This window comes from Elgaria multicarinata, chromosome 6 (assembly GCF_023053635.1).
Source record: "Elgaria multicarinata webbii isolate HBS135686 ecotype San Diego chromosome 6, rElgMul1.1.pri, whole genome shotgun sequence".
NCBI classification, from domain to species: Eukaryota; Metazoa; Chordata; class Lepidosauria; order Squamata; family Anguidae; genus Elgaria; species Elgaria multicarinata.
This window is the reverse complement of record NC_086176.1, coordinates 104,176,073-104,202,334: the sequence shown is the minus strand read 5'-3', so window position 1 is coordinate 104,202,334 and position 26,262 is coordinate 104,176,073. Positions and strand designations below refer to the sequence as shown.

At 41.2% G+C, this 26,262-nt stretch overlaps 1 protein-coding gene across 3 annotated transcripts; it reads right to left on the bottom strand.

Annotated features, from left to right (window-relative positions):
* Positions 1–827: 827 nt before the first annotated feature.
* TXNL1 (thioredoxin like 1) lies at positions 828–25,073 on the bottom strand. Of its 3 annotated transcripts, XM_063128216.1 has the most exons (9): positions 24,912–25,073; positions 16,628–16,724; positions 13,665–13,838; positions 10,767–10,889; positions 10,483–10,552; positions 8,321–8,493; positions 6,703–6,807; positions 2,570–2,610; positions 828–1,086 (listed from the first exon to the last, which is right to left on the bottom strand). In XM_063128216.1, exons 1-9 carry the CDS (start codon positions 25,007–25,009, stop codon positions 1,080–1,082), a joined length of 888 nt encoding a protein of 295 aa, XP_062984286.1. In that variant the 5' UTR covers positions 25,010–25,073; the 3' UTR covers positions 828–1,079. The 3 variants fall into 3 exon arrangements, with proteins under 3 accessions (XP_062984286.1, XP_062984287.1, XP_062984288.1); XM_063128217.1 differs by lacking the exon at positions 2,570–2,610 and having other exon boundaries at positions 24,912–25,066; XM_063128218.1 differs by lacking the exons at positions 828–1,086; positions 2,570–2,610 and adding an exon at positions 2,627–3,306 and having other exon boundaries at positions 24,912–25,072.
* Between the last annotated feature and the right edge of the window lie 1,189 nt (positions 25,074–26,262).

Below are 26,262 nucleotides of genomic sequence, written 5' to 3'. Positions count from 1 at the left end.
AATGATTGGTTTTTTGATACATTACCAGATTTAAGGATCTCTGACTGGTACACAAGTAGCCAGTGATGCTCTTGGTCACCTACAGTAATACCATGGAACAGTATTTGAATGGTATCAGTGAGGGGAATGATGGACACCGGACAGCCCCACAATTACACAATTTTAGCAAAAGATTGCTACAAATTCATGAAAGCCAAATTTGTTTAGCTGGAAGCAAGTAGGCAAGAGGCTGCTTTGAAGTAGAGAGCAGAACCAGACACCTCTGCCCATGTTACCAGACACCAGCAAACGAGCAGTCTTTGTGCAGACCATGTTGGAAGAACCAGAAGATCCTCCTGCTCTTTTTCAATGAATGTACACGGTTCAATATGATCAGCCCAGGGAAATGCATCCAACATTAAAGTTGATGAGTGTTAGCGACTGGCAGCCCTTTGGGCAACTCAAGTGTTGCTATCTAGCCCACCAATTGCCATCTCCAGAGGGAAACGGTGAGCGAGAAGCATCTTTGTCAATGAGACTTTTCAGCAGGTCATTTTGGGAAGAGGGGCGTAGGGGGCTTGGCCCACCACTTTGCGGTTCCTTGTTAAAGTGGGCATCTAGGCAAATGAGCTGCTGGCAAGGTCTACAGTAGAAAGGTGAAATTTCAGAAGAAACACCATTCTCCCTTTTAAAATGCCTCTATCACTTATAACGGAAGAAACCCCATCTCTAAAAACAGGCTAAGAAAACAAAGGATATTTAAACACTTTCAACAATATGTATATATTAGGAGGCATGATCCCAGTTTTCACCTTTAAAGCGATACAGTGAATCTTCCACTATGCAAATTGGCAAAATTAATGAATTTTATTTACAAATTTATGTTCCAAGATTACAACAGAAAACACTTTAGTGAAATCCCGTATTAACAAAATGCAGTGATTTATTTGTAATGGTATTAAAATGGAACAGACTGACAGTCTCTCTGGCTACGGTCAAGCAATTTCCCAGGAGTTGGAGATCATGTGAAGATCCTATGTTGATTGTAATAAGGCCTTCCAGTATTTTTCTTGTATCTTAGTGACTCTCTCCTTTCTTGCCTACCACCTAATGGAAGAGAAAAATCATGTTAGCAACTGGAGAACAGGTAGATGGAAAGGGACTCTCTCACACCAAAGATTACATTATCTAGAGGCCACAATGTATTTTTTCTAACATGCATTCTAGTACTGGTGGGGAGGGAAGGGGGTGTTGGAAACCTAGCCTAACAAAAAGATTCAGGATCCAAAAAGAATAAAATGACAGAGGTTTCAGCCAATGAGGCAAGGTTTTGCTCAAATGGTGACTGCAATACAATCACCACGTAAGTATTTCAAGTTATACGCGTTAATATGCCAATGTTAAACTGAATGGGGAGGGGAGAACCAAGGAACTTGCCTATGTGTGTCCATGTTCAGATGCCCAGTTAAGCAAGTATCACTCAATGCCATATAATGGGATGTGAATCCCATTGCAGGTAGAATGGGCTGTGATATAAACACAATGCAGTGTTGCCAACAAGGCTTATTGGGGAGCAGAGGCTCAAGCTGAACTACCACCAGAAACGACCTGTAAATTCTTCAATAAACCCATGGAAGGAAGAAGCAACAGTCTGAATACTGACTAGATTGCTGGCATGATGCTGTTCCTACACAATGAAATTCAAGATGGCAGAGTGGTATTTCAGTGTGCAAAGAATAGCAACAGCATTCACTGTCTACCCTCAAGTCTGCAGACTCAGAAACACGCCTTCCTCACTGCGCAAGAGGAGAGAAGAAGGGGGGAGTGTGTGAACCAGAAGCTTTGCTTGGCCTCATTCAGGCTTCCCCATGTACTGCTAAGCCATGGTTTAGAGTTAACATGTGAACATGGTCACTGTGGACTATTCCATCAGATCAGGTTGAGGAAGACAGTAAACATTTTCCAGCTCTACTCTTCAGTCTATCTTTCCTTTTGTTCAGAAGGAGAATAGTAACTACCTGACAGGTATGCTAATATTAATATTGCAGACCCCAGTAAACACACTGTGCAATTAATAAGGCAGGGGAAAAATATTCACAACCTTGCACAAGATAATACTGAAGTCTTCTGACCATGACAATATAAAGTTCGATAACCTCTGAAACACAATGTCTATCTACAATCCAGCATTGATTTGAACAGCTGTTAAGGATTTTAACTCATAGTTAATTGTATGTGAATCCACAATTTAAGCAATTGTGTATACCTGTTCAAAAATCAAGCCTAGCCTAGTCTAGGATTGTTCTATACGGTGGCATGCGTTTTATCAATTCTCAAAAGTATCCAGCCCAATGTAGAATTAAATCTCACCTAATACTGAGTAAGAAAAAAATATTAAACAAGTTAAGATTTGAGTAAGTGTGTTATAAAAAGGCAAAACTAAACTGGACAAAGATGTGAGAAATATTTATTCTTCAGTTATGTTTAAAGCATGGTGCTCCAGTTTGGATTAAGTAGTTACTCCCACAAATTAGACATTTACAATGTTAGCAGAGGTGGCGCAACCCATCCAAAAGAAATACATCTATACCATTCAGAGGGAGAAATGCTCAAGTGGCCCATGTGTATTACCTGAAAAATTAAATATTTCGGCATTGATGTTGGTCAGCATAATTAGAAGTACCTGAATTCCCACCTTTATAGCAATGATTTAAAACTGTAAGACTAATAAATAAAAGCAACAGTGCGATGTATCTTTAATCCAGAGTTGACAGGACAGGGTTAGTAGGACCACTGGTCTAACGAAGTCTAAGATAGCTTCATATATGAGCTGAAATTAACCATTATGAAAAGCTATTAAAGGACAGTTCAGCTTTAAGAGGGTCTCAAGGGATTGTGAAAGCTTGAACCATGAATCAGGAAAACTATAGCTACAAGTCACCCAGACTAGGGTTACAGTTGAGAATGCTGCAGTCCTCTTCCACCTCCATTATTCACCAGCGAGAAGAAAAGCAGAAAATACAAAGGTACATAGTGTGATTACACTGTTGGGTGAATACACTCTGGAGTATCTAATAGAGTAAAAGCAAAACAGTGTGCAAAAGAAGAATTTTAAAAGGGTATATGAAAAACAAAGATGAGTCCATGAGAAAAGAAAGAAGCCAAGGAAAGCTGTCCCAGGAAGTGATGGTACCGCAAGCAGCAGAAGTGTGGAAAGGAGGAGGCAGGTGCTAGATGAGCGGGAGGAGGGAGGAAGGGGCTGTGCAAGGAAAGGTCACTTAAAAACAAAAATCTTCTGCATTTTTATTTCTTTGGGCCAGGGAAATGCTGAAAAATAATAAAAGAGAGTGTTACAATGGAGCAAAGAAAAAAGTAGCCAATGAACAGGGAGAAGTGGAAGCATCATGCCACAGAAAAGCTGGTGCATTTCACATATGCGCTCGGATGCCCTCTAACCCAAACAGAGTAGCAGGAGCTCTAGATGGGCCTATCCATGCATGGGCTGTTAGTTGCCCTGGGATCTATGCAAGGAAGGGTGGTAGATAAATAAAAATGAAGTAAATACATAAACAAATATCACGTTAGCTAATATTTCATGTTACCAAGGAGTGCAATAAAATAAAATAAAATAAGAAATAGAAAGGGCATGTGAAGCTTATTCTGATGTAAGGGGAACAGCCTGCTCTATCCTCCCTCATGCCTGCAAAGTTTGTGCAAAACATGCAGTGAGCAAAGCATTCCCAAATGTAATTTCATGCTGTGGTAGCAAAGAGAAAACAAATGAACCAGGACACAGTTTTTATTTTATTTATTAAAATATAGCTTGGATTTCAGTTGCCATTCTAATTAATGCATGATGGGGAGCAGTTAGGATCATAGTAGAGATTAATAAGTGAAGTTATTGGGGGGGGGAGTTGAAGAAGTGACAGAAGTCAGAATCCACTAGGGCAGGAGTGGAGAACCATTTACGGGTGGGGTGGGGGCTGGATGACACCGCCACCCAGCCCTCTGCGGGCTATGAAAAATTGACCTATTAAGATTGTACCTGCTATTTTGAATACACCAAAGGTGGTTGATACATAAAAACAACAGTGATTAGGCAGATTTCTGTTATCTCATACTCAAGTTGGACATAGAATGATATGGAGCTATTAAAACATTTCATTTCTTTACATGCATGTCATGTAGCCAAGTTGGATGTAATCTAATCTGAGCATCTATATGCTCATTTCTATGTGAAGCTATGTATCTTTAAGGAAGGGATGAACAAATGGTAGCCTCAGCACTCCATTTGGCCCCAGGGTCTTCCCACCTGGTGCCCATTTCCAAGGGTCTTTCCAGCCCTTGTTATGCATCTCAAATTCAGACAGCTCTTTAACCATGTCCTCCTCCACCACAGCATCAATAGCAACAGAGGTTTTGGAAGAGTTCTCTGTTAGTTCTACCTTACTTTATGCTAGCATTAGCCCTGCATCCTTAGAGATGAAGCTACCACCTCACATTGCAGAGGCAAGGCCTCTAGATCAGATCACTCTGCCTCAGCTTCCGCTGTTATCTGCCAACAGAGGCCAATCTAGGAAAGGAGTTTTCCACAGAGAAGTCTGGGCTGCACTCACCTTCTTTCCAATATCTCCACCTGCTGAGTGCTAAATTGTGCTAGTTGTAAAAAAATGTGCCTTCTCAAATATCGTAAGGGGGGACGGGACTGAACTTAGGATTCTCCCCACATTTCACAGCAACTTCAAACTAGCCTAAAACCTTCATTATTATTTTTATAATGGAAAGTTAACGGGTGAAGGATAAAAGGCCTCCCTGGATAAGTTTGTTGATTTACCTTGCTTCATTTCAGAATGTGAACACAGTATAAAAGCAAACCAACAAACTGAAGTACATATTATATATATATATATATATACACACACACACACACACACACACACACACACACATAATTAAAACAGGCTTTTCATTTCACTGGTTTAGCTAATTAACTGAAGAACATTAGATGGGCAATTTTATGCCTATTAGGATGACTGGTGGCAAATGGGGCTCCTGTACCTTTAATAGAGGTGTGGAAGTAATTATTATAATAGATGCAACTTTTCTTTCACCTGCATAACAAACTGAACCTCCATTCTACACAACTATAAAAAGTATAGCATCCCTGTTTTCCATCTGCATCAGGATAGCCTACTGGGCATCCAAATCTCTCCCAGTCTATGGTTGCACTTGGACCTACAATATCCTGAACTCCCAAGTCGTCTTCTTCCTACTTTTGCCCAGTGTCTGAAAAATGGTTCCAACATGGACATAGAATAATTATTGGGCAGATAAATTTATTTATTTATTTATTATTTTATTAAATTTATATACTGCCCCACAGCCGAAGCTCTCTGGGCGGTTTACAACCCTAAAGGTTTCTAATGGGAGAAAAACACACCATAAAAACTAATGAGAAGTATTTATGCACAAACATTGAGGTAGTTACAGTCTGCAACACACAGCAAAGTCAACCTTGATCAAATAAGACAAATGATCAAGTTTTCTGTGTACTATAAATTCCTTACATTTCCTCAATATTTCCATATAACCTACAAACACACCATGCACATTTTTTCAGCATGTAAATGTAATTTTAAAGTCAGGGATTCCCAAGGGCTTATGCCTCTCTCTACTCTCTGCTTTCCCTTCAGAATTTTAAACCTCATCTAAAACCTACTGTATAGAGCAAGGGCACTCCAGATATTTTGGCATACAACTCCCATCATCCTTCACCAATGGCTATACTGGCTAGAGATCCTTTTGAGTTTTGGCCAAAATACCTGGAGGGCCTCAAGCTGCCCAACATTGATGTACTGGCTATGAATCCAAGGGGTACCCAGTTCCCTCTGCTTTTCATCACTATGCTACCAATCACCTATCTAAAAGGTAGGCTTATTGCTAGACCAATATTATTCAACACATCTATGGGTTCACTACATTAGCTAAGGATCCTGTATCTAATGCAGTTCTGCATCCCAAGAGTGTCAAGTTCTAATTTTTTTTTTAAATGGAAACAATTTCTAGCCTTTGTAGTCACAGAGAAAGCTTGAAAAAAATGTGTTCAAGGCTGAGAAGCTAGAAGGGATCTACTAAGACTTCCAGAGATCTAAGAACCAACTTGAATAGCGATCACACTCCCTATTTCTATTATTTCACCCACTTGTCTTTCTCGCTTCTTACACTCTCTATTACCACCTGCAAAAAAGTTCACTCTTTATTTATTTATTTATTTATTTATTTATTTCTATACCGCCCAATAGCTGAAGCTCTCTGGGTGCTATAGAAAGAATATTGAAAGCAAAAAAGGTATTATGCAAGAACATAGATATGCTTTATACAGAATACCAGTATTCTTGTTTTCTCCTCTTCTAACTCATTCGGGCCTATTGCAGCTAAAGCAAGCAATTCTGCGAAACTCTGGCTTAAGAGGTCTTTATACACTTTTCTAAAGGAACCATGAATTCTTCACACTTTAAAAAAAATACAGTCATAGAAGAAAAAATCTGACACTTCTTTTGAAAAAACAAAAAACACTGTCAATACGTTGCATGAATCTGAAGAACTTGTATGCATCAGAACATCACAAGGTATTTATAGAAAGCTTTTTGCTAATAATATCACTTTTTAAGTTCTTGAAAATTTCAGTCCAGCCTCACATTTAAAACACAGGTTTGAACATACCCGCTTGAAGTCATTCATGTTTGTTGCTTGGACTGGTGTTCCAATAAAAGTAAAATATGCAATTCTTGTCGTTTCCTCATCACCTTGATTGGACTGGACAAATAACTGAAATAGAAAAGTCCAACACTGAATTACATGATGCAGAGCCAATAATCCATGAAATAGCCAGTTTCTTTGAATTTCAGAAAATAAAGATAAGCCAGACTATGCTGAGCTGTCAAATAGCAGTACAAATGAAAGAAATTCAGGTATCCCAACCTCTCACTGTATTCCAGAGAAGTTGAGAAGAAATGGGGCGGGGGTGCTAAATACAGATAGAAGTGGTTACTAAGCCAAAGTAACAAGTGGATAACAGGGTAATATGCTGGACAAGGAAGCCTCTCGACAAGCAATAGGTGAGACTGGGTTGAATGTAGTGCTTATAAATGCTTCCAAGGTCAGGCTTGCATACTAGTCCAACAAATAAACGGATTCTGCTGCTCCTTGCAACAGACTGACTTTGTCTTCCCAGATATACTTTCTCTTTGCCCCACTCCAAAGTTGACAGAAGCTAGGTTCAACAAGACAGACTGCTCCAGCCTCTCAGAAATCAATTCTAAAAGCAGCAAATCCACAAGTTATGTGTGGAGGTATGGCTAGGAGACAGAGTCTTTGCCTTCTCTTAAGGAATTCCTCTCAAGATTGTTCTGATTTCACTGCAGCAGCTCCTCTTCACAACCCAGTCTTTGTGTGTGTGGTTCTTGTCCTTGTGGGGGGTTTCTTGTCCTCCAAAGGACAAAACAAAGGAAGCACAAAAGTTCTGGTTTCCTTCTTTCTGGAGTGGAAAGTGGGGCTGGGCTAGATGCGAGAGGGGCAGCAGAATGACTGCAGAGGTGGAGATAGGTAGGAAAGGAAAGCAGGTATGGAACAACTTAGCGTTGAAATTGCCTACTTAGTCAATTGCAAAGCAAACCTCTCTTTTGGTCTTCCTTTAAAAGGAAAAATCTTTTTTTGGAAGGAAGCAGCACAGGAGTTTGTTGATGAGGAGATATTTGGAAGGAATGTGAGGAGTGGAGAGTTCCAGGAGAATAGTGCTGTGCAAGGGGAGCAAATACGACTGCTTGGGGAAAACAGATTTGCGTATGGAGAGCGAGAGAAATGAACTAAAGCAGCACCAGAGGGAGAAAGTGAAAATGATCCAGCCAGCCAACCAGCCCCTTGCCCACCCCATTAGATCTGCAGTGCTACCACAAAACGAAGGGAGAGGAAAGGGAACAAAACCTTGTTCAGAGCTAGAGAACAGCCTCCCCCACCACACCCTCGCAAAAATAAAAGTCTACTCTGGGTTTTTCTTATAGCCCAATTTGCCTGCAGTAATGCAACCTCTACCCCTGAGCATTTTTGTTGGCATCTTGGCTTGTTGAAAGCTGTATAAGGGGAAAGAAGATGCAAGGATCCAGTCAAGCACAGGGTCTCTGAAAAAAACAGCCAAGCTTCCCCAATTGCAACAACGGTGGTGGAGGCAAAGATTCCTGAGGGATTGTGGCTAAGACGTACATGCTTTTTAGGCAACAGTTCAAATTGATACATGATTGCATGAATCTATCAACCAGAAAGGCGTTCAAGGCTGAGTACTCACAGTTACACTGTTAACATTCTGAAACTTTACATAGCGAAGTGGGATAATACTGTCTTCTTTAATATCATCTGGCGATAGTTCCAGGGCCTGAGTGGGTTCGCTTCTTTCTGCCTCTTCGAAATCCATCGATCGAGGGAGGTTGATAAACATTTTTACATACTTTGGACCTTGACCTGTGGTAAAATACCATTGACACTTTGTATAAACCTCAAGTATTAGTTTAATGCCACTATGCTGGCACTCTGAAAGTTCCTGTGTGCAAGTCACTGCTACAGACTTAAAGAACGGAGACAGACGAATCATTAATGTCCATTAAGCCCAATCTCTACCCACAAGAAAGGTACCTGCTATCGAAAACAAGTGCAACCTTTGCCTGCAGGGACCATTTTACAGTTTTACTTATTTAATAAGGACTGTATGTAGAACTACATAGACTGTAAATAATAAATGTTTTGGCAAAGTTAAAAACTTTGGCTTGCCATTAAGAGACTAAATCAGCCTTCCCAACCTGGTGTCCTCCAGCTGTTTTGGACTACATGTCCCAGAATTCCTGACCATAAACAATGTTGTATGGGGCTAATGGGAGTTGAAGTCCAAAACATCTGGAGGGCACCAGGTTGGGGAAGACTGGACTACATCATTAAAGTGGCTATGGGTAACACAATTACATTTTCAACTGGGGAGAGGGTTAAATGTGTTTGTGCAGACCCATCTGCATTCCTATTACAAGGGAGCGTGTCTCTGGCATTTTAAGACTGCAAACTTCATGGCAAAGCTCATGCGTTTCTTTCGATGCATGCATGCATTGCACGTAGTTAACACAGCTGCTACTGAAATATTAACTAGCCACATTCTTCAGAATGCTGAAGCCAAATGCTATGAGGCCAAATGCCCCGAACAACACAACATAAGGTAACACATTATAATTCTGCAAGTATAAATTCATGGAAACAGTGAAGGCTGGTGTCCCTAATTTTGGTGGAGTGGTGAATCCATTCTGGGTTTTAGTCAGAACCAGCCAGAACTCTAAAGGAGCTATCTAGTGTGCCAGACCTATTTAGGGGTTAGGGATCAGCACCTTGGATAGAGTACTGGCTGGTTCTGTCTAAAGCCCAGAATGGATTCACTGCCTCACCAAAGTAGAGCCAACAGCTTCCACTACCTGAAAGTATACTAATGACCCCAAACCTGGTGGGTTAGCTTGTTTTGCAAATTTCTGCACTGACGGCAGTATATTTTCAATCATTTTACTTAGGCTCTGGCCTGTAACACGATGCAGTGACAACATGGTGCTTCACAGTCAGGACCAATATTTAAAACAGGTGGGGAACTTTTTTCAGCCTGAAGGATGAATTCCAATCTGGGAAAGATCTCAGAGGCCACATTCCATCTGTTGGCAGGGCCAAAGGCAGACTGGGTAGAGCTGAAATGTGATTATTACTGAATTTAAGCCTATTCAGAGGCAGGACAAGGCTCCTACATGTCTACTCAGAAATAAGCAGGGCTAAATCACTCATCAGCGTTTTCAAATAGCATCCCACATACTAAGCATTTGTGTGTCTACTCATAAGCATGCAGGACCAGGCTCAGAAGCAAGTAGGACAAAGGCAGTGAAGACACAAAGGCAGCAGGGGAAAGCTCTTATCTTTGATCAGCTGCAGATCGGAGATAAGAGCTTTTTGCTGTCTGGACAGGCCATAGTAACCTGGGGACGAAGTTGGTAGGCCAGATGGGGACCACCCCGTGAGCCATGTCTAGTCTGTGGGCTGGGTGTACCCCATCCCCAAACAAAAACAAAAACAAACACAGTAAATTTTAACTTAAATTTAAATTATAGTTTTAACTCTGTATTTTAACCTTATATCAATTTTGCTGCATGGTTTTATCCTGGTTGTGCTTTTTATATTGTATTTTGTATTTGTGTTTTTAACTTGTTGATTGTTTTATGGTGGTTTTAGTTTTTGTGAACCGCCCAGAGAGCTTCGGCTATTGGGCGGTATAAAAATGTAATAAATAAATAAATAAATAAATAAAAAAGGATGACAGGCAAGGAACCTGCAGCTTATGCTTTCTATTATTAAAATCATCATGGGACTAAAAATAATGTCCATGGGCTGTAAGCATAAAAGACTTCTCTCAAAGGAGGCAACATTTTTACTCACCATTATCAGGCCCTTGAAATTTCATAGAATAAAGCTTGACAGGTTGATTAAAAGCTACAGTAATAAGCAGCTGTGGAGGAAACAAAAAAATCTTATAAGAGGCATCTCAACTGCATTGATAAACATCATTATTGCAAGTCTTGTAACTTTTCTGGGGTTTAAACCCAATTTAGACCCAGAGTATGCATCTTGAACACATACACAAATAGAAGTATTATTCTAGTAAAATAACATCTTTGTTCTTTAAAAAGTAAGAATTTAATATTCTTTGGAAGTTAAAATACCTGCTCATCACAGTCTGATTCCAGGTACGTAGTGTCTTTACGTAAACAGTTATCAAACCCGTGTTCATCACTTTCGTTAAGGCATTCACAGCCAGCTTTATTAACAAATGGCATCAAATCCATCTGGAAGGAAAAGACAGTGGCACTGATTACCTGGCTCAGCTGCACATGTAGAAGACTTCCTGGTATAGAATAAAGATGCAAAATAATACAGAAATTGCAGATGTTGGCTCTACTTATATGACCAAAAAGCCCATATTATATAGATTGGAGAAGCATTGAACACGTTTCCTCTCTGAACAAAATATTATGAATTTCCACTGACTTCTCCCTATCACCTAAGACAACAGCTTCAGTTTAGCTTTTATTCCCCCCTCTTCCCTCCCTGCCCTGTTCTCCCTTTTCTATTTTCCCTCAGGTTAAGACTATGGGTGAAATCCATTATCACGTGAGCGGATTTCTGTTCACCCAACAGGATTTCCTCCATCTCTTCTCCAAAACTGCTACAGAGGGTCCAACAAGCCTCTGGAGCAGATTGTGAGTGTGTGCAGGGGATGGGGGGAATTCCCTCTTCTAATTTTGCTAACACAAGCAGTTTTTGTGGGGAAGGGGTTATTGGATACAATCTATAAACTGTTATTTTAATCTGTAAACTGCCTTGAATGCTTTGGCAGAAAGGTTACATATAAATGCAGTAAATAAAAACAAACAATAAAATAAACATAAGGGGGGAAATTCTATTCACCTAATTGAAAAGGCAGCCCACCTATAATTCTGTAATTCTCCATTTCTGTGTTATTCAATGCAGTTTTAAAAGCTTTAGATCCAACTCCAATGTTGAAAGGCAGAACTGGTTGCCGCTTCTGTAGGAAAAGCTGCTACACTACATATTACCTTTAACTATTAGTATAACTATTTACATTCATGCTAGGCGCAATGAACACAGTGGTAAAAGCAACATTTGTAAATTTGAACTGGTGCAAATTCAAGTGGTCTATATTCATAGGATTATTTACATAAGAAAGATTCATCTGGAAAGGTAAAGTGGATTGTATTTGCATTACAAGGTTGGTGTCTATTTAGCTGTGAATTTAAAGTACTTAACATCTTAAAAGAGATGTTTTTGCATTTAACATAATTCTAGGTTTCCAGCAAATGCCATTTCCCAGCACAGTCTAATGGATTGCATTAACTAATATTGAAAACAAATCTTCATGGCACTGCAGCAATGGAGTGAGCGCCTATTGAACTACTGAACTATTAGTGGCTCTCGTGTTTTGCTGAAATATTAAATATGGTACTGTGTCCGGGGTTGTATTAATATTTTGTGTAGAATGCAAAAGCTGACCCTTTTTTTAAGAGGAACTTTATATCAAATACTGCTCAGGAACTGTCATGAAGATGATAACTCCAGTTGAGTGTTTTGTCACATTAAGGTTCTCATTTATATGCATGTGTCACTCTATCTGAGAGACAAGTTTCTGACTTGTAACACTCAGGAGGCCCTACAGTAAGACTTGAACAAGGAAAACATGTCAAAAAGCATTTTCTGAGAGCAATTTCTTCTGAATCCAAGACTAAACCTTAAAGATTGTGACTTGATTTGCACAACATGCTGTCGCTCATCATGAGTTAGATGGGCCATGGTGCCCGCGGATGGCACTTTGCATATCCAATCTCCACTGTCTTAGGGGAATACCAGTTTTGAATATTCCTCCATATTAAAAAAAACCTCCTTGTTAAAAGAAAATATTAATTTTAGGGAGAAAAGTTCAAGCACAGCCCTTTCCTGTGTGCTGATTTCTATCTGCAGTTAAGTTTTTGGTGTCAGGGAGAATTACGAAGAGATGACCCTTGCCACTGGCAGCCTTTCTACCACCTCTGCGTCATCAAGACACGTTTTGAGAATTTCTGCTCTAACCCCATCTCTACCCAGTACAAAGCATGAGGAGGACCCTCCTCCACCTGGTTGTTTGCCTCAAGAAGAGACTCTGGCAGAGAACAGTATAAATGGGCACAATCAGTCAGAAACTAGTTTCCTTCTTGGTTTGTCACTACTCAGGGCTGTTGTCCATATTCCTAGTGGACTGCGCTCCAAATTCACAAAAACTCCAGAAAATAGCAAGAACCAAAGCCAGGTGTGCAATAAAAAGAAAGCAAATTACCCTTTCCCGTTCAGGTAACTATTCTATAGAGGTATATTTTTAGAGATGTTCCTTCTTTTCTGTACATGAAAGAAAACACACACACATCCAGCCTAGAAGCTGCTAATAAGTAATGTCGTTTTACAAATCCAATGTTAAATTTGGACCGTGCTCATCCATGTACTTATTCTGCTCCATTGGACAAATATTATTTCTCAATCAAAACTCCTCATTTATGAGCACAAGGTATCAAAAGTCTGTGCTCCATGACATCCAAACCCAGCACTTTGGGCTGCTGAGCGAGAAACAATCCAGTTTTAACCTATGGTTCGATGTTGGGTTAAAACTCAACTATCCAGAGTGGCAGGTTCAGACGCCACAGAGCAAAACTGTGAAACAAACTGAAACAGAAACAAAGCGGAAGGGGCAACCAGCCGGGAGGCAGCATGCTCACTTGTTCATGTGTGCCCCAACTACCCAGGCTTTAAACAACCCATGTGAAGTTACATGCAAAGCAGGCCTCAGAATTTCTTGCTCCAGCTGCAGCTTCTCATGCTGCATCAGAGGCTGTTCTGGAAGGTTCCTAACTTTCTGGAGGAGCCAGAGGGGCTGTACTGGAAAAGGGACCCTCACAAGCCCTGCCAGAGGCATGGATGCTCTACCCTTGTTCTTTGGATTCCAATATTAGAGAATAAGTTTGTAATCTTGTGCAAGTAAAATCTATTAGAATAACTGTCAAATAAAATGTACATACATATCCTTTTGGAATATCAGTATCCTCATTATTTCCAGGATCATTTTCTAGGTGCTGTTTGATTTTTTCTTCTAATCCCACAGCGTCAGCGCCTTGATATTGGTCGATTCGCACTTTGTTCCGGAAGAAAAGAAATGTCGGTGTTGCTGATATATTATTGGTTGCAGCTGTTCCCTAGCATTCAGAAGTCAATAGTTAGCATTGTATAGCAAGACAGTAATACTTTCAAAATAAGCAATAGATGTCTGAATTGAAGAATCCTAGTTATGATCATTGCTCCACTTCCAGAGGTTGCTGTTCCATGAAGGTGGGAGTGAATGTACAAATCTGATACTGACAAATAAAAAGAGAAGAGCAGCAGAATACAGATAAACAGCTCCTGGGTTTAATAAACCATTTTCAAAATAAGCAATAGATACCACTCAACCATGGTTTATTAAGCCAAGAACAAGTGTCATGCCTGCCTGCCTGCTTCTCCTCCTCTGCCTGTTTCAGCCTTCTATTGCCAAAATCAGTTTCCTCTAACTCCGAATTGGGAAACTGAATTAATCTCTGACTACAAATTACAATATGAGACCAAGTTAAACACCATAATAGATGCAATGAAATTGGTATGCAACTTGAAGAACAAGGGGAAATGGGAACAATGTTAACACTTGTCTTAATAAACCATGAGTTATTAAGCCAAAATCATTATATCTGAAATCAGTCCACTGTTCGGAGTTGCAGGGGTTCCTAAAGATTTGTGAAACCTTGATAACAGTATTCACAAATCTATTGCAGAAAGGAAATGTCTATAGAGCAAACAGTGTGGAAATCACTGTGTATGTTGCATTGTGATCTTGATTCTATCTTTCCATGTGTCTTTAGCTATGACCAAGGTTCCTATATATAATCTTGAATTACAAGACGAGAAGGTATAAGGACAATTAGGACCATTTTTATCCTAGATCATTATGACAAGAGCAATACAGTAACACCGGGATCAGTATCCAATGCTGCCTGTCCACGAGAAGGGCCCATTGCTACTTCGGTTCCGTGAGCGGCCAGCCACGCTGATTCTACTGACCTTCCCCACTCCAGAAACAAGCATTTCCGGTTTTTTTCTGGTTGCCCCTGGAAGTGTTAAATCTCTGCAAGTGGTGGGAGGTCACCATTGGATACTGCCCAATGTCTGTTTTTTCCAACTTCTGCTTTGAAGAGTACTTGCATTTTTTTCATACTTGGGTTTAAGCCAATATACTATCTGAAACTAAACCACTTGATTTTTTAAATGTTTAAACTCTGAGAATAAGGATAAGGCTGCTCTTGCTTGATACCCAGGATACTATTAGTTCTTAAGAGGGAATGTACAACAGCTCTTTAACGATTTAAATTTAATAATGTAAGCCTTATGGTACAACTTGCATAGTTAAATGTTAACTATATCTCTGCATAATTAAAAGGCCTTTTAGTGGATGAATTTAATGAGTGTATCAGGAAGCACAAACAAAACGTGTTCTAAGTATCCAAAAAATCCAAATTATACAATATTAGAAAACCAGTTTGTTATCAAATATTAGTTGGCACCAGGTCAACAGCTGTGAAAAAGCTGCACTATTTGCAAACAGGGAAATGTAATTGGCTGCTGCAAGGAGGGATGGGGTTGGAGGATGGAAATGAAACTGCTGAAAGTCAGATGAACTGAGTATGACAATAAAGCTGCCTACAGTAACCATACAACATAGCAAGCTACATAATATATGGAGTTACTGCTAGGCTATCACATCTCCTAACACTATTACTATTATGTAATATTCATATTCCATTCTTCTACTAATAAGTACCCAGAGTAGCTTACAAAACAGGAAAACACTATACATTAAGGAACAAACATACAATATTAAAAACCACAGAATAAAAAAACATTTTAAAAAACTGCAGTTATTTGTTAAGAACAGCAGGAGAACTAGATATTGGTTGTATTTGGATGACAAGCTAAACCATAGTTTAGCGTGATAAGAATGAGCCACAGTCATCATGGATACACCCCCTCATCCAGTGTGGATGTGAGGAGTTTGGAAGCGTTCACTTCACTTCCAGTTTAGATTAACTGCAGCTTGTTGTGTCTTCCGAATCTGAATAACTGCAGTTAATCTTAATTATTGTTTGTATGAAGCAAGCCAACTTCAAACCATGGTTATGAAGTTGGCTTGCTTAAAGGAACACAATTAATGTTAACCACAGTTTAAAACAGAGACGAAAGCTTCCAAACTCCTCTTTGTTTCTGTGCTGGAGTAGAGGTGAAGAAGGAGGGGGAGCAAGCAACACAAGATTCATTGCACTTCATTCTCATCATGCTAAGCAATGGTTTAACATGGCATTTGAACATGCAATTAAAAGTCTGTTTAAATAAGATCCAGCCATTTATTTAGAATGGTCTGGTTTATGCTCCAGGGAAAGACATATATAATGAAGAATACTGAGCAATGCAATAAGAGTTTTGATTTTCTGAAAGAAATAAAACAGAAGAAGCTGGCATAAGGCTTTGTGTAGTTGCTCTGACCATTCCTGAAACAAACGTGGAAAATGCTAAACAAGGGGTCTGATACTCTTCTTAGGTGGGGTTCACCTAAAAAAATTAAAATGTTGTTTAAAGGTTTTTAATTTATTTAAATTCTATTTACAATTCCATCTCACGTTTCCTATATCAGGAATTCCAAGAGGAAAACTGCCATCAGTACTGCAAAGAAGAAGCACTACTATCGGTGATCTGATAATGGCCAATCATGGATTTTAGTGGCAAACCTACAGCCTAATCCTCCTTATGGGAGTAGTCACGCTCACTGAAGTCAATAGGCTTCCAAGCAAATAGATTTCAAGTTGGGAAAACATTGAAAACTACATCTCCCAATCTATGTTTTTGTATCAGTTGAATCCTGTTTATTCCTATGCTGTCATGCATATGCACAAAGACTACTCACCTGGCACTGATGAACATCAACTTCCAAAAAAGTGGCTTGTGGATATTTATTGCTCAGAGCATTGAAAGCAGGAGCTATCCTTAAACATGGGCCACATCTGACAGGAAAAAAGAAAATACACACATGAATACTACTTATTTGCCATTTAGGTAACTACAGCTACCTTTGGTATTTACTTGATAATGTAGGCTGGAAAAAGGCATAATGGAAATTGTGTGGCCAGCACTTAAAGCAGCAGCCCTGCACCACAATCTCTCCCTCCCGCCTCACATGCCCATTAAACTATGATGTAGCATCATGAAGCTCTGTTAAAGAAACACAGGTTCTAAAATAAATCATCATCATGCTGCTAGTTTTTTCTCCCATCTCTTTTAGCTGTGGTCAGGGAATCTCACAACGCCATATCAAGCGGTTTGGCTTGCTATACATTACTAGGGCGGAGAAGCAGGGCTGCTGCTTTTGGCTGCAGCTCTGGGATCCCCATAAGATTCTTTTTCAGCCTGAGGAGGTGATATCTAACAATGCTTCAACTACACCTGACTAAATAACAATTTCTCATCAAAATGCATAACGAAAGCACACAGCGCAGTCTCTGGAACTAAATCAATTTCTAATTAATTACAATCTCTCAGTGATGTCTTCCTTTTCCTCAAATGCTATATTTGTCTTCTAAGACATTTAGGATTAGAATCTCAGGTGATTTTGCCCCCCCCCCTGCCCCCGACAACACTTTTCTACAGTGCTCTGGGTCTATAAGCTACTAGAAAGCCATGAGAATACTCCCCAAGCTCCATGTAAACAGTATCTAACTTACTGGTGACGTAACATTCTTTGCTTATTAGGATATCTCATTCACTAGAGAATACCCTTTTGCCTCATTCCAACTTAGAAAAATAAGACTACGAAGGAACAGAAGCTATAACCATTGCTCATGATCTGTCTTTATAACATACATCGCAGGTCAATTTTGCACATGTATTCACATTGATACCGCATTTTCCCTTTCTTTGCAGGAAACATACTAAAGTATTTCTATCACTGTAGGGTTCACGTTTACCCAGTCAGGAATGCACAGATTTTGGCTTGATTTCCAAGCCAGCCCCTTCCTTCTGTCCCAAGACATCCAATTTTTGCAAAAGATTCAAGAGAAGGGAAATGTTGATCATATTGTGCTGGCCTTCAGAGAAAAGCAGGAGTAACTAAGAAAAGAAGGAGTAACTTCTAATGCCTCTACCTTAATCCAAACAACAGTATAAATAAGAGGGGACACTGTCTTTTCTCACCCCCAAAGTCCTGCACACATAGTTCCAAGATTGAAAGTAGCTACTTCACTCTCCAGAATACAAATAGCTGTGCAGAATCATATGACTGGCTAGCTGGAATGTCCTTGTCAAACAGAGCAAAATCCTTTACTCCTTTGCTGACTGGGGAAAAAAAGGAGTGTAGTCATGTCTACCAAGGAGCAGGAAAGGTGAAAGCAGTACACGAACAACATCAGAAGCAGTTACAAAACAAAACAGATGTAAGAGTAGAATCAGATATTATTTTGGTTACCAGGTATGTACAAATCCTCTATCAAATGACTGGAAGGGGAGGAGAGAAGTTTGAGGACAATCCAGTGTATATATTTGGATTTCTCCCCTCAACAGCAGCATCTCAGATAACCATCACTTCTTGTTGTTCCCATGACTTTCATCGCTTACTCATTTTGATATTCTGGCTCAGTTCACACAACACTTTTCTCTACTCAGTGGGAAAACTCCAGTCAACGGTGGAGTTTTTAGGAGGTACTCACCACACATGTTCCAACTCTACCAATGTGTGGGTGTGGCCTCCTGTGGAGTACAGTAAAAGTCAATGCAGTGTTTGATTGACAGTTCCTCTACCCTCTCTCCTCCCCCAGTCCTCCCAATGGTATCTCATCAGTCATAGCTGCCAAAAAAAAAAAAGTCCCAGCAGCTCTCCTAGAGTGGCAATCCTTTCACTGCTCTTGCCAGAGAGCTCTATGGCCATTGGGAAACTCTGCTTCACTGAACAGGAAACTCCATGGAGCCCTCCAGACAACATGGAACACAACAGTTGTGCAGGAACTGTCCTCTGCACAGCATGGAGATTCAGGGTGGAGTGTTTTTTAAAAAACAACAACACAACTCCACCATGGGATGGAGTTTTCCCTCCAGAAAACAACTCCACAGTGGAGTTCTAAAACCACAGTTGAGAAAAGTGTTGTGTGAACTGAGCCTCTATCTGTCAAAGTACACAACATTCTTTAATGATACAACTGATTTTTTTTGCTTGGCTTTGTTATTTGGTTATGAGTAGTTCTTAAACGTCTATGTTTAAAGGTTATTCCTGGCAAAGCTAGAATGCTTCCACTACTGTGAGGCTATTTAGCAATCTCTCTCGTAAGCTTAATTATTTTCATTATGTTTGTGAAGTATTTCATACCAGTGATATCCTACTGCTTTTCATTATAAAGGCAACCTAGGGAACATGTTTTCTTAAAACAGACAATGCATTACAGACAAATATACTGTGATATGGCTGAGCCAAAGTGTTAAACTCAGTTCTGAAAACGTAATGTCAGTTAATGAAGGCATGCAAGGTCTATTCTCAAAATGCATTGAGCTTGACCATAATTATAGCTACCAATACTGGGATCCTTTGAAAATAATTCTCATGATTACACCATTGATACAAGATCAGAAATTCTAATTCTGAAACTTATCACAGACAAGATAGAATCACTGTGAGTGAATGGGAACTTAGTGCAATCAGGAAGATAATACTGGGCGATTTTGTGAACTGCCCAGAGAGCTTCAGCTATTGGGCGGTATAGAAATGAAATAAATAAATAAAAAATAAATAAATACTAACGCTGATAATCCTGTAATGACAATATAATACTATATTGGTATTATTCACTCCTGCAGCTACAATTGAACAGGCTAAAATGCTAGTGAAAACAGGACAGCAAATTTCAGTTGAGGACTGGTCACCAGGCTAGTCTAAAATAGTTAGTCCAGCCTTCCTCAACCTGCTGCCCTCCAGATGTTTTAGACTAGGGCTCCCTCCATCCCCGACAGTTTGTTCATGCTGGCTGGGGCTGATGAGAACTATAATCCAAAACGTTTGGAAAGTGTCAGGCTGGGAAGGCTGAGCTAGTCATTTGACCAGCCAAATAATGGTCAAGTATTTGAAATTAGTTAACAATAATAAATCAATTAAATTAAATATTCAAGTATTATAATCAAATGATATATGCAGCTAACAAAGTCAGGGAACTATAACTAAGTGTCAGTTATATTCAAGAAGTCAAAACAGTTCTTGCTTTTGTTTGGAGCCCTCAGTTACAAATTTTATTAAAAGGTGTTACGTTTTATTAAAAATTGTTACGTAAGGCATGCAAAAAATCGAAAGGTAAGTTTAGTCTTAAATATGGTTGTGGGACAGTATGGGAGTGAATCCCTCCTTCTAAATGAAGAGTATGTACTATCTGACTCTTCCAGACCTTTGATACAAGATGATACAACGATGCAGTTAAAAAAGAAAGAAAGTAGGTTACTACCTACATAAGCACACTATTAAATTGGTCCACAGGAGGCGATTTGTCTAGCAGTTCTCTCTCACTTGAGTTTTAAAATGGACTGAAAACTTAAGGAAACCATGAGGTACCACTGAAATTTTCAGATAAAACTGATAATTCACAGCTCAATGAAGTAAAACACTTTCTACAAGTCTAGCAAATATCTAGTGCAGTAATCTTTAGAATCATAGAATAGTAGAGTTGGAAGGGGCCTATAAGGCCTCTGAGTCCAACCCCCTGCTCAATGCAGGAATCCCTGCATCCCTGACAGATGGCTGTCCAGCTGCCTCTTGAATGCCTCTAGTGTGGGAGAGCCCACAACCTCCCTAGGTAACTGGTTCCATAGTTGTACTGCTCTAACAGTCAGGAAGTTTTTCCTGATGTCCAGATGGAATCTAGCTTCCTGTAACTTGAGCCCATGATTCCGTGTCCTGCACTCTGGGAGGATTGAGAAGACGTCCTGGCCCTCCTCTGTGTGACAACCTTTCAAGTATTTGAAGACTGCTATCATATCTTCCCTCAGCCTTCTCTTATCCAGGCTTAACATACCCAGTTGTTTCAGTCTCTCCTCATAGGGCTTTTGTTTCCAGACTCCTGATCATCTTGGTTGCCCTCCTCTGAACATGCTCCTTTTTAGACCTGAAACCAAGCTGTAGCCCAAACATATATTTGGAAACCAACTACTCAATTTTTAACTATCTATTTGTATGGTGGTGTTGGGGTTGTCACAACTTTCTTTTGCTCTGGCTGTGACACACCAGTTGAAGACCAATGATCATAGTATGACTAGGTTATATTGCAAATCAACATGAGGATTGAACACTGGTTATCAATTATTCTTAGCTATGCTGGTACTGTTTCTGCCTGGATTATTATCATACCACATGGAAAAAGCTGGCATCAGCTGAGTTCTGATCAAGTACAGTTCTATTTAAAAATCACTCAGGCACAAGCATCTAGCAACTTAAAACTTGCAAAATCTTTAACAAGACTACTATCTAGCTTTCCAGTTTCATAGTCAGTATCAGCCCAGACACAGTGGATGCAATATGGTTCTGCTGTAGTTACCCAACCATGTGTGATCCACCAAGCAATCCCTGCTTTTCACTTCTGCCCATTACAGACTACCAGACAAACCAAGGAGAACAAGCATTAGGTAAATAACTAGAATCCTGCAGCCAAGGATTTGGCTGGCTAGTTCAAATCAATACATTAATGTCAGAATTCCCCCCCACCCTTTATGTCTGGCCAGATTGTTTCTTGGCTCTTGTTGCCAGATCACAATACTGCAGTAACAGCAGAAACCACAACTATCTAGACATGTTGGGGTCTAGACAAGACTTCCTAAACTGGATCCCTCCTCCTTTTTGGACTAAAACTCTCATCTGACCCAATCAGCATGACCAATGGTCAGGATGAAGGGAGTTGTAGTCTAAAACATCTGGAGGAATTCAGGTTCAGGCCAGCTGCTCTAGACCTAACAACCCTATGGCCATTTGGTTTATCCCTTGCCAGGCCATATCCCACCTAACAAGTGCACAGGGCACTCAATTCCTGATTCCAAGTCCCATGTATAATGTTGGTTTCTTCTTGGTTCCACCTTTCTTCAACTCCATGTTTTCACTACTATAATAGACAGCCTATCATCTACTTTCTTTAGCTACCCATGCCTCTTAGCCAGCTTTCCTGCCATTCATCTTTCCTCCTTGCCTTAAGTGCTACAAACAGTCTAGTATCTAACTAGACCCTTTCTTGGTTCAATTTCGTAACTTCTCTGCATCTTCACTTGCTTTTCCTCCATGTTCTCCTTCTCAGTCTCCTTGTGTCTAGGCCTCCTCATTCCAGGACATCTTCCTAGTCCTCAACATAGTCTCATGTGAGGTTATAATTTCAACCAAATAGGCAACTTTCTCTTTGTTCCTCTCACAAAAGATGGACTGCGAGCTGTTCAGTACCTTGAATAATTGAGCATTCTATGGTGCCACACCAGCTCTGCAAATCAGGCCTGTTCAGATGCCATGTTTCTGATTTAGTAGCACCTGGGAACTCCCTGTGGACTCACCTGGCCCTCCACTGTTCTTCTACACCCTCTTCTCCCTTTCCAGGTTAGTGATAATTACAGCACTTAACATAAGTTACTCCCGAACTAGAAATTGAAACCAGGATCCCAGCTTCAATCTCTGGTTTGACAGCAAATTATGATTAATGGAAAGTATGCTTGCCCCATATCATTGTAAAACATAGTAATTGATAGTCAGGGAAGGGAATGTAGAATTTGTCCAGGTATGTGTGGTGGGAGGGGGGGCATTGCACACACCCCTGATGTATCAGGGTTTGCAACTGTCCCAAAGTGGCACCTGAATGGGGCTATATATCTGAGGTTCCACTGCTATAAAATGCAATAGAACACAGAAGCAGCAGCACTGTTAAGATTTAAATATTTGTGTCATACAGAATAGTAAGCTTTATAGAGAAATAGATTGCCCTGGTCACTGCAAGGGAGCATTCCTATTCAAATCAGGAAGTATGGTGATGAGTCACAGCATATGACTGAAACCAGAAGACTTAGTGTGTGAGTTTAGCTCCTGGAGAAAGACAGCCAGATTTCTGGAAGCTGTGGTAACAAATCAGGAAGATTACAAGTGACAATATAGGGAACCTGAGACCTTCTGTGTGCAAAGCACATTCTTTATGACAGAATTAGAAACATAGGAAGCTGCCTTATATTGAGTCAGAGGATTGGTCGATTTAGCCCAAGTATTGCAGATACTGACTGGCAGCAGCTCTATAGAGTTTCAGACAGGATTTTTTTCCAGCCTGACTTGGAGATGCCAGGGATTGAACTTGGAACCTTCTGGATGCAAACCATGTGCTCTACTGCTGAGCCATGACCATTCTACCACTGATTGCTTGCCCTCGCCCCCATAAAGAAAAGTACATAAGAACTGTGTTGGATCAGGTTAAGGGTCCATCTAAGTCCTGTGTCCTCTTTCTCACCATAGCCAATTAATTTTCAAATTATTACATTCACATCCCACCTTTCTTCCAGAGTTCTTCCAGGCAGTGTCCACTGGGCTCAAGGCAGACCACAAATGTGGCATAAAGTAACCAGCCCTTCCCTATAGTTTGTCTCCAGCACCTGGTTTTCAGAGGTGTACTGCATTTGAACATAGCGATCCCACTGAGCTATCTCAATGGCTCAAAAGCTGTTACTACATCTCTGCTCCTCCATGAATTCTAGATAAATTCTAGTGATTGTTCCTGAATTTGCAAATTAATGCCCTCTTTTTCAGTGGTGCATGTCTCTTTATTGACAACCTGTAAATAGCCACACCTGTTTGAGAAAAAGAAGTGCACTGCAGCCTGTTCGAAACTGAATGCTAATCAATTCCATTGTAACCATTTCCAGAAGGGAAGCCATGCTAGTATGTTGCAGCAAAACCAGCAAAGAGTCTTAAGGCAGCTTAAAAACACATCACAACTAACAAATATATTTTAATTAAGTGTTTGTTCACCTTTTAAGGTGCCACAATGCTCTTTATTGCTTCAATTTCATTACCGAAGGTGAGACAGACCAAAAAGTTATTAATTTTATTATGAAAATGTACATACCACCTCTCAAGTTTTACAAAAATAATTTTTTAAAAATTAAAAATGCTTTCCCCCATGTATCATGAGAAGGAAAGAAATTACTCTCTAGGTCCAGCCTCTCCAGACTGGAGAGAGCCTCTAAAACTGTGTTCCCCAACCGTGGATTCCTGAACAGTGACCATGCTGGCTGGGGTTGATGGGAGATAGAGCCCACAACATCTGGAGGGCTCCATGGTGTGGTAAAGGTGCACTACCACTCCCTTCCTACTGACTTCTAACTTCTTACCTGGCAGCAATCTCCTTCCAACTTGGTGGATTTAACTTCTGAGGAGACATGTACATGAGTGCCACCATAAGCAATTCATTCCCTAAACTAACGAATAAATGAATGAGGAAGCCATACTGAGAACCAGTGTGAAGTGGTTAGAGCGTTGGACTCACAAGACCTGGGTTCTAGTCCTCACATGGCCATGAAGCTCTCTGGGTGACTTCTTTGGGCCCATCCACTGACTTTCGGCCTAACCTACCTCACAGGATTGCGGTGAGGATAAAAACGGAGAAGAGATGCGTTTAAGCCACCTCACAAGAAGGGAGGGGGGGGGAGAAGACGGGATATACATGTAATAATAAACAAACCCACCTAATTATCCCCACCCACATGGTGGAGTTACCCAGAGCCACAAGGGAGTCTGGTGTCGCGGCTGGAATAGGACGCGGGACTGCTAGTCGCCATTGGGCCGTGAAGCTCGCTTTGCGCCAGTTCCTGACTGACCTACCTCACAGGGTTGTTGTGTGAGAATAAAATGAATTACAGGAGGAGATGTGTACGTACGCCGCCTTGGGCCCCTTGAAGTTAAGGCGGGATATAAATGCAACAACACAAATAAGTGACTATAGAAATCCTTCCCCGCCGCTAAATACTCTGACAGGGCGAGGCGGAGAGAGCCTCCTCGCCCTCCTCCTCCTCCGCGTGGGCCCTGCGCGGCGGCCGTGTCCGTGCGGGAGCCCCGAGGCAGCGCCTCCTGGGCGAGGAGCCATCGGGCGGAGGCCCTCCTGAGGGGAACCGGGGCGGGGGCCGCGCTTTCTCCCTCAGGGAGCCCCACTCACCCCCTCATGGTGAACTTGGCTACGACGAGCCGGGAGCCCGCGGCGCTCAGCTCGCTCTGGAACTCCGCGTCGTTGGCGATCACCTTCACCCCGACCATCGCGGCAGGACAAGAGCACCCGGCGGCGAGAGAAGCGGCAGCTCGTCGCCCGGTATGTGCACAGTCACCGCGGGAAGAACGGGAAGGGGGGGGGGGGAGAGAGCCGGGCCCAGCATGCACCGCAGCAGCTCTCGCGCAGGCGCGCGCGGCCGTTTTCCCCTCCCCCTCCCCCTCCCCCTCCCCCTCCCCCTCCCCCTTCTTCCAGGCATCCTCTCCCCTCGGAGAAAGAGTCATTCAGGTTCATCTATAGAGAACAACAGAAAAGGTCGACCGCCCCGACTTCCGGTTAAAAAACGATTATTATTTTTAAAATGAAAGCCTCGGCCACTAATTGGCCATTCTGGGGCGCGGAGTGGCGTCGGCCTCAGGTGAGCCGCTGACGCCGCCACCTTCCTCTATTCGCGGCCTTGGGAGTTGAAAGAGGGGAAATCCAATTCGGTTTTAGACCGGAACTCTCTATAAGGACTATATAAGCTTGTTTCCCTCCCCAACTTTCTCTATCTCTATGGACTCATCGGCTGAGTTTGCGGACGCCATCTTGGTGAAGGGCAGGGGAGAAAACCCGTGAGGAAACGCAGCAAATTTGCCATCTTGGTTTTGGGCAACTAGGGCCTGTTCGGTGACTTCTACCTTTGGGAATGGCAGGAATCGAGAGCAGGGCTACGACGGCCATCTTTGTTATGGGCTGATGGAAGCTTTGGCGACCATTTTAGTTTGGGAACTACCAACACGTGATGTTCCTCCACCCCGCTCCCTCTTCCTTTCCGACTATCTTAAGATAGAGTGATGAACCAAATTGATATTTTATGTACAGACGTTTAAAAGACATTTGCAGGCTTTTTTTTTAAAGTACAGCCTCTCTGAGTTCAAAGGCGCATAAGAGTATAGTCATAATTTAAGTCTCACGTAAATCAATGGGACAATAATTCTCAGCCAGCAGGGCTGTCCACCGCTCTGCTTCTCAGATAGAATTAAGGGTTGCAACCCTATGCATGTGTAGACAGAAAAAAAGTTCCAGATGCTGAGAGCTGTAGGACTTCTTGATTTTTGCTTCCTTTGTGGGACTTTTTCTTTGCAACCCTTAATCATTTTTCTCTAGGGTGGGCTGTGGCAGAGTTTAATAAATGTTCACACGATCAAATGGTTCAAGGATAGAGATAAGTACTTCTCTGTTTAAACAGTGGTCTGCATTCCTCTTGATTTAATGACCACCTTAAACACAGCAGGACAGTTAAAGGTAGTTAGGCCCTTTT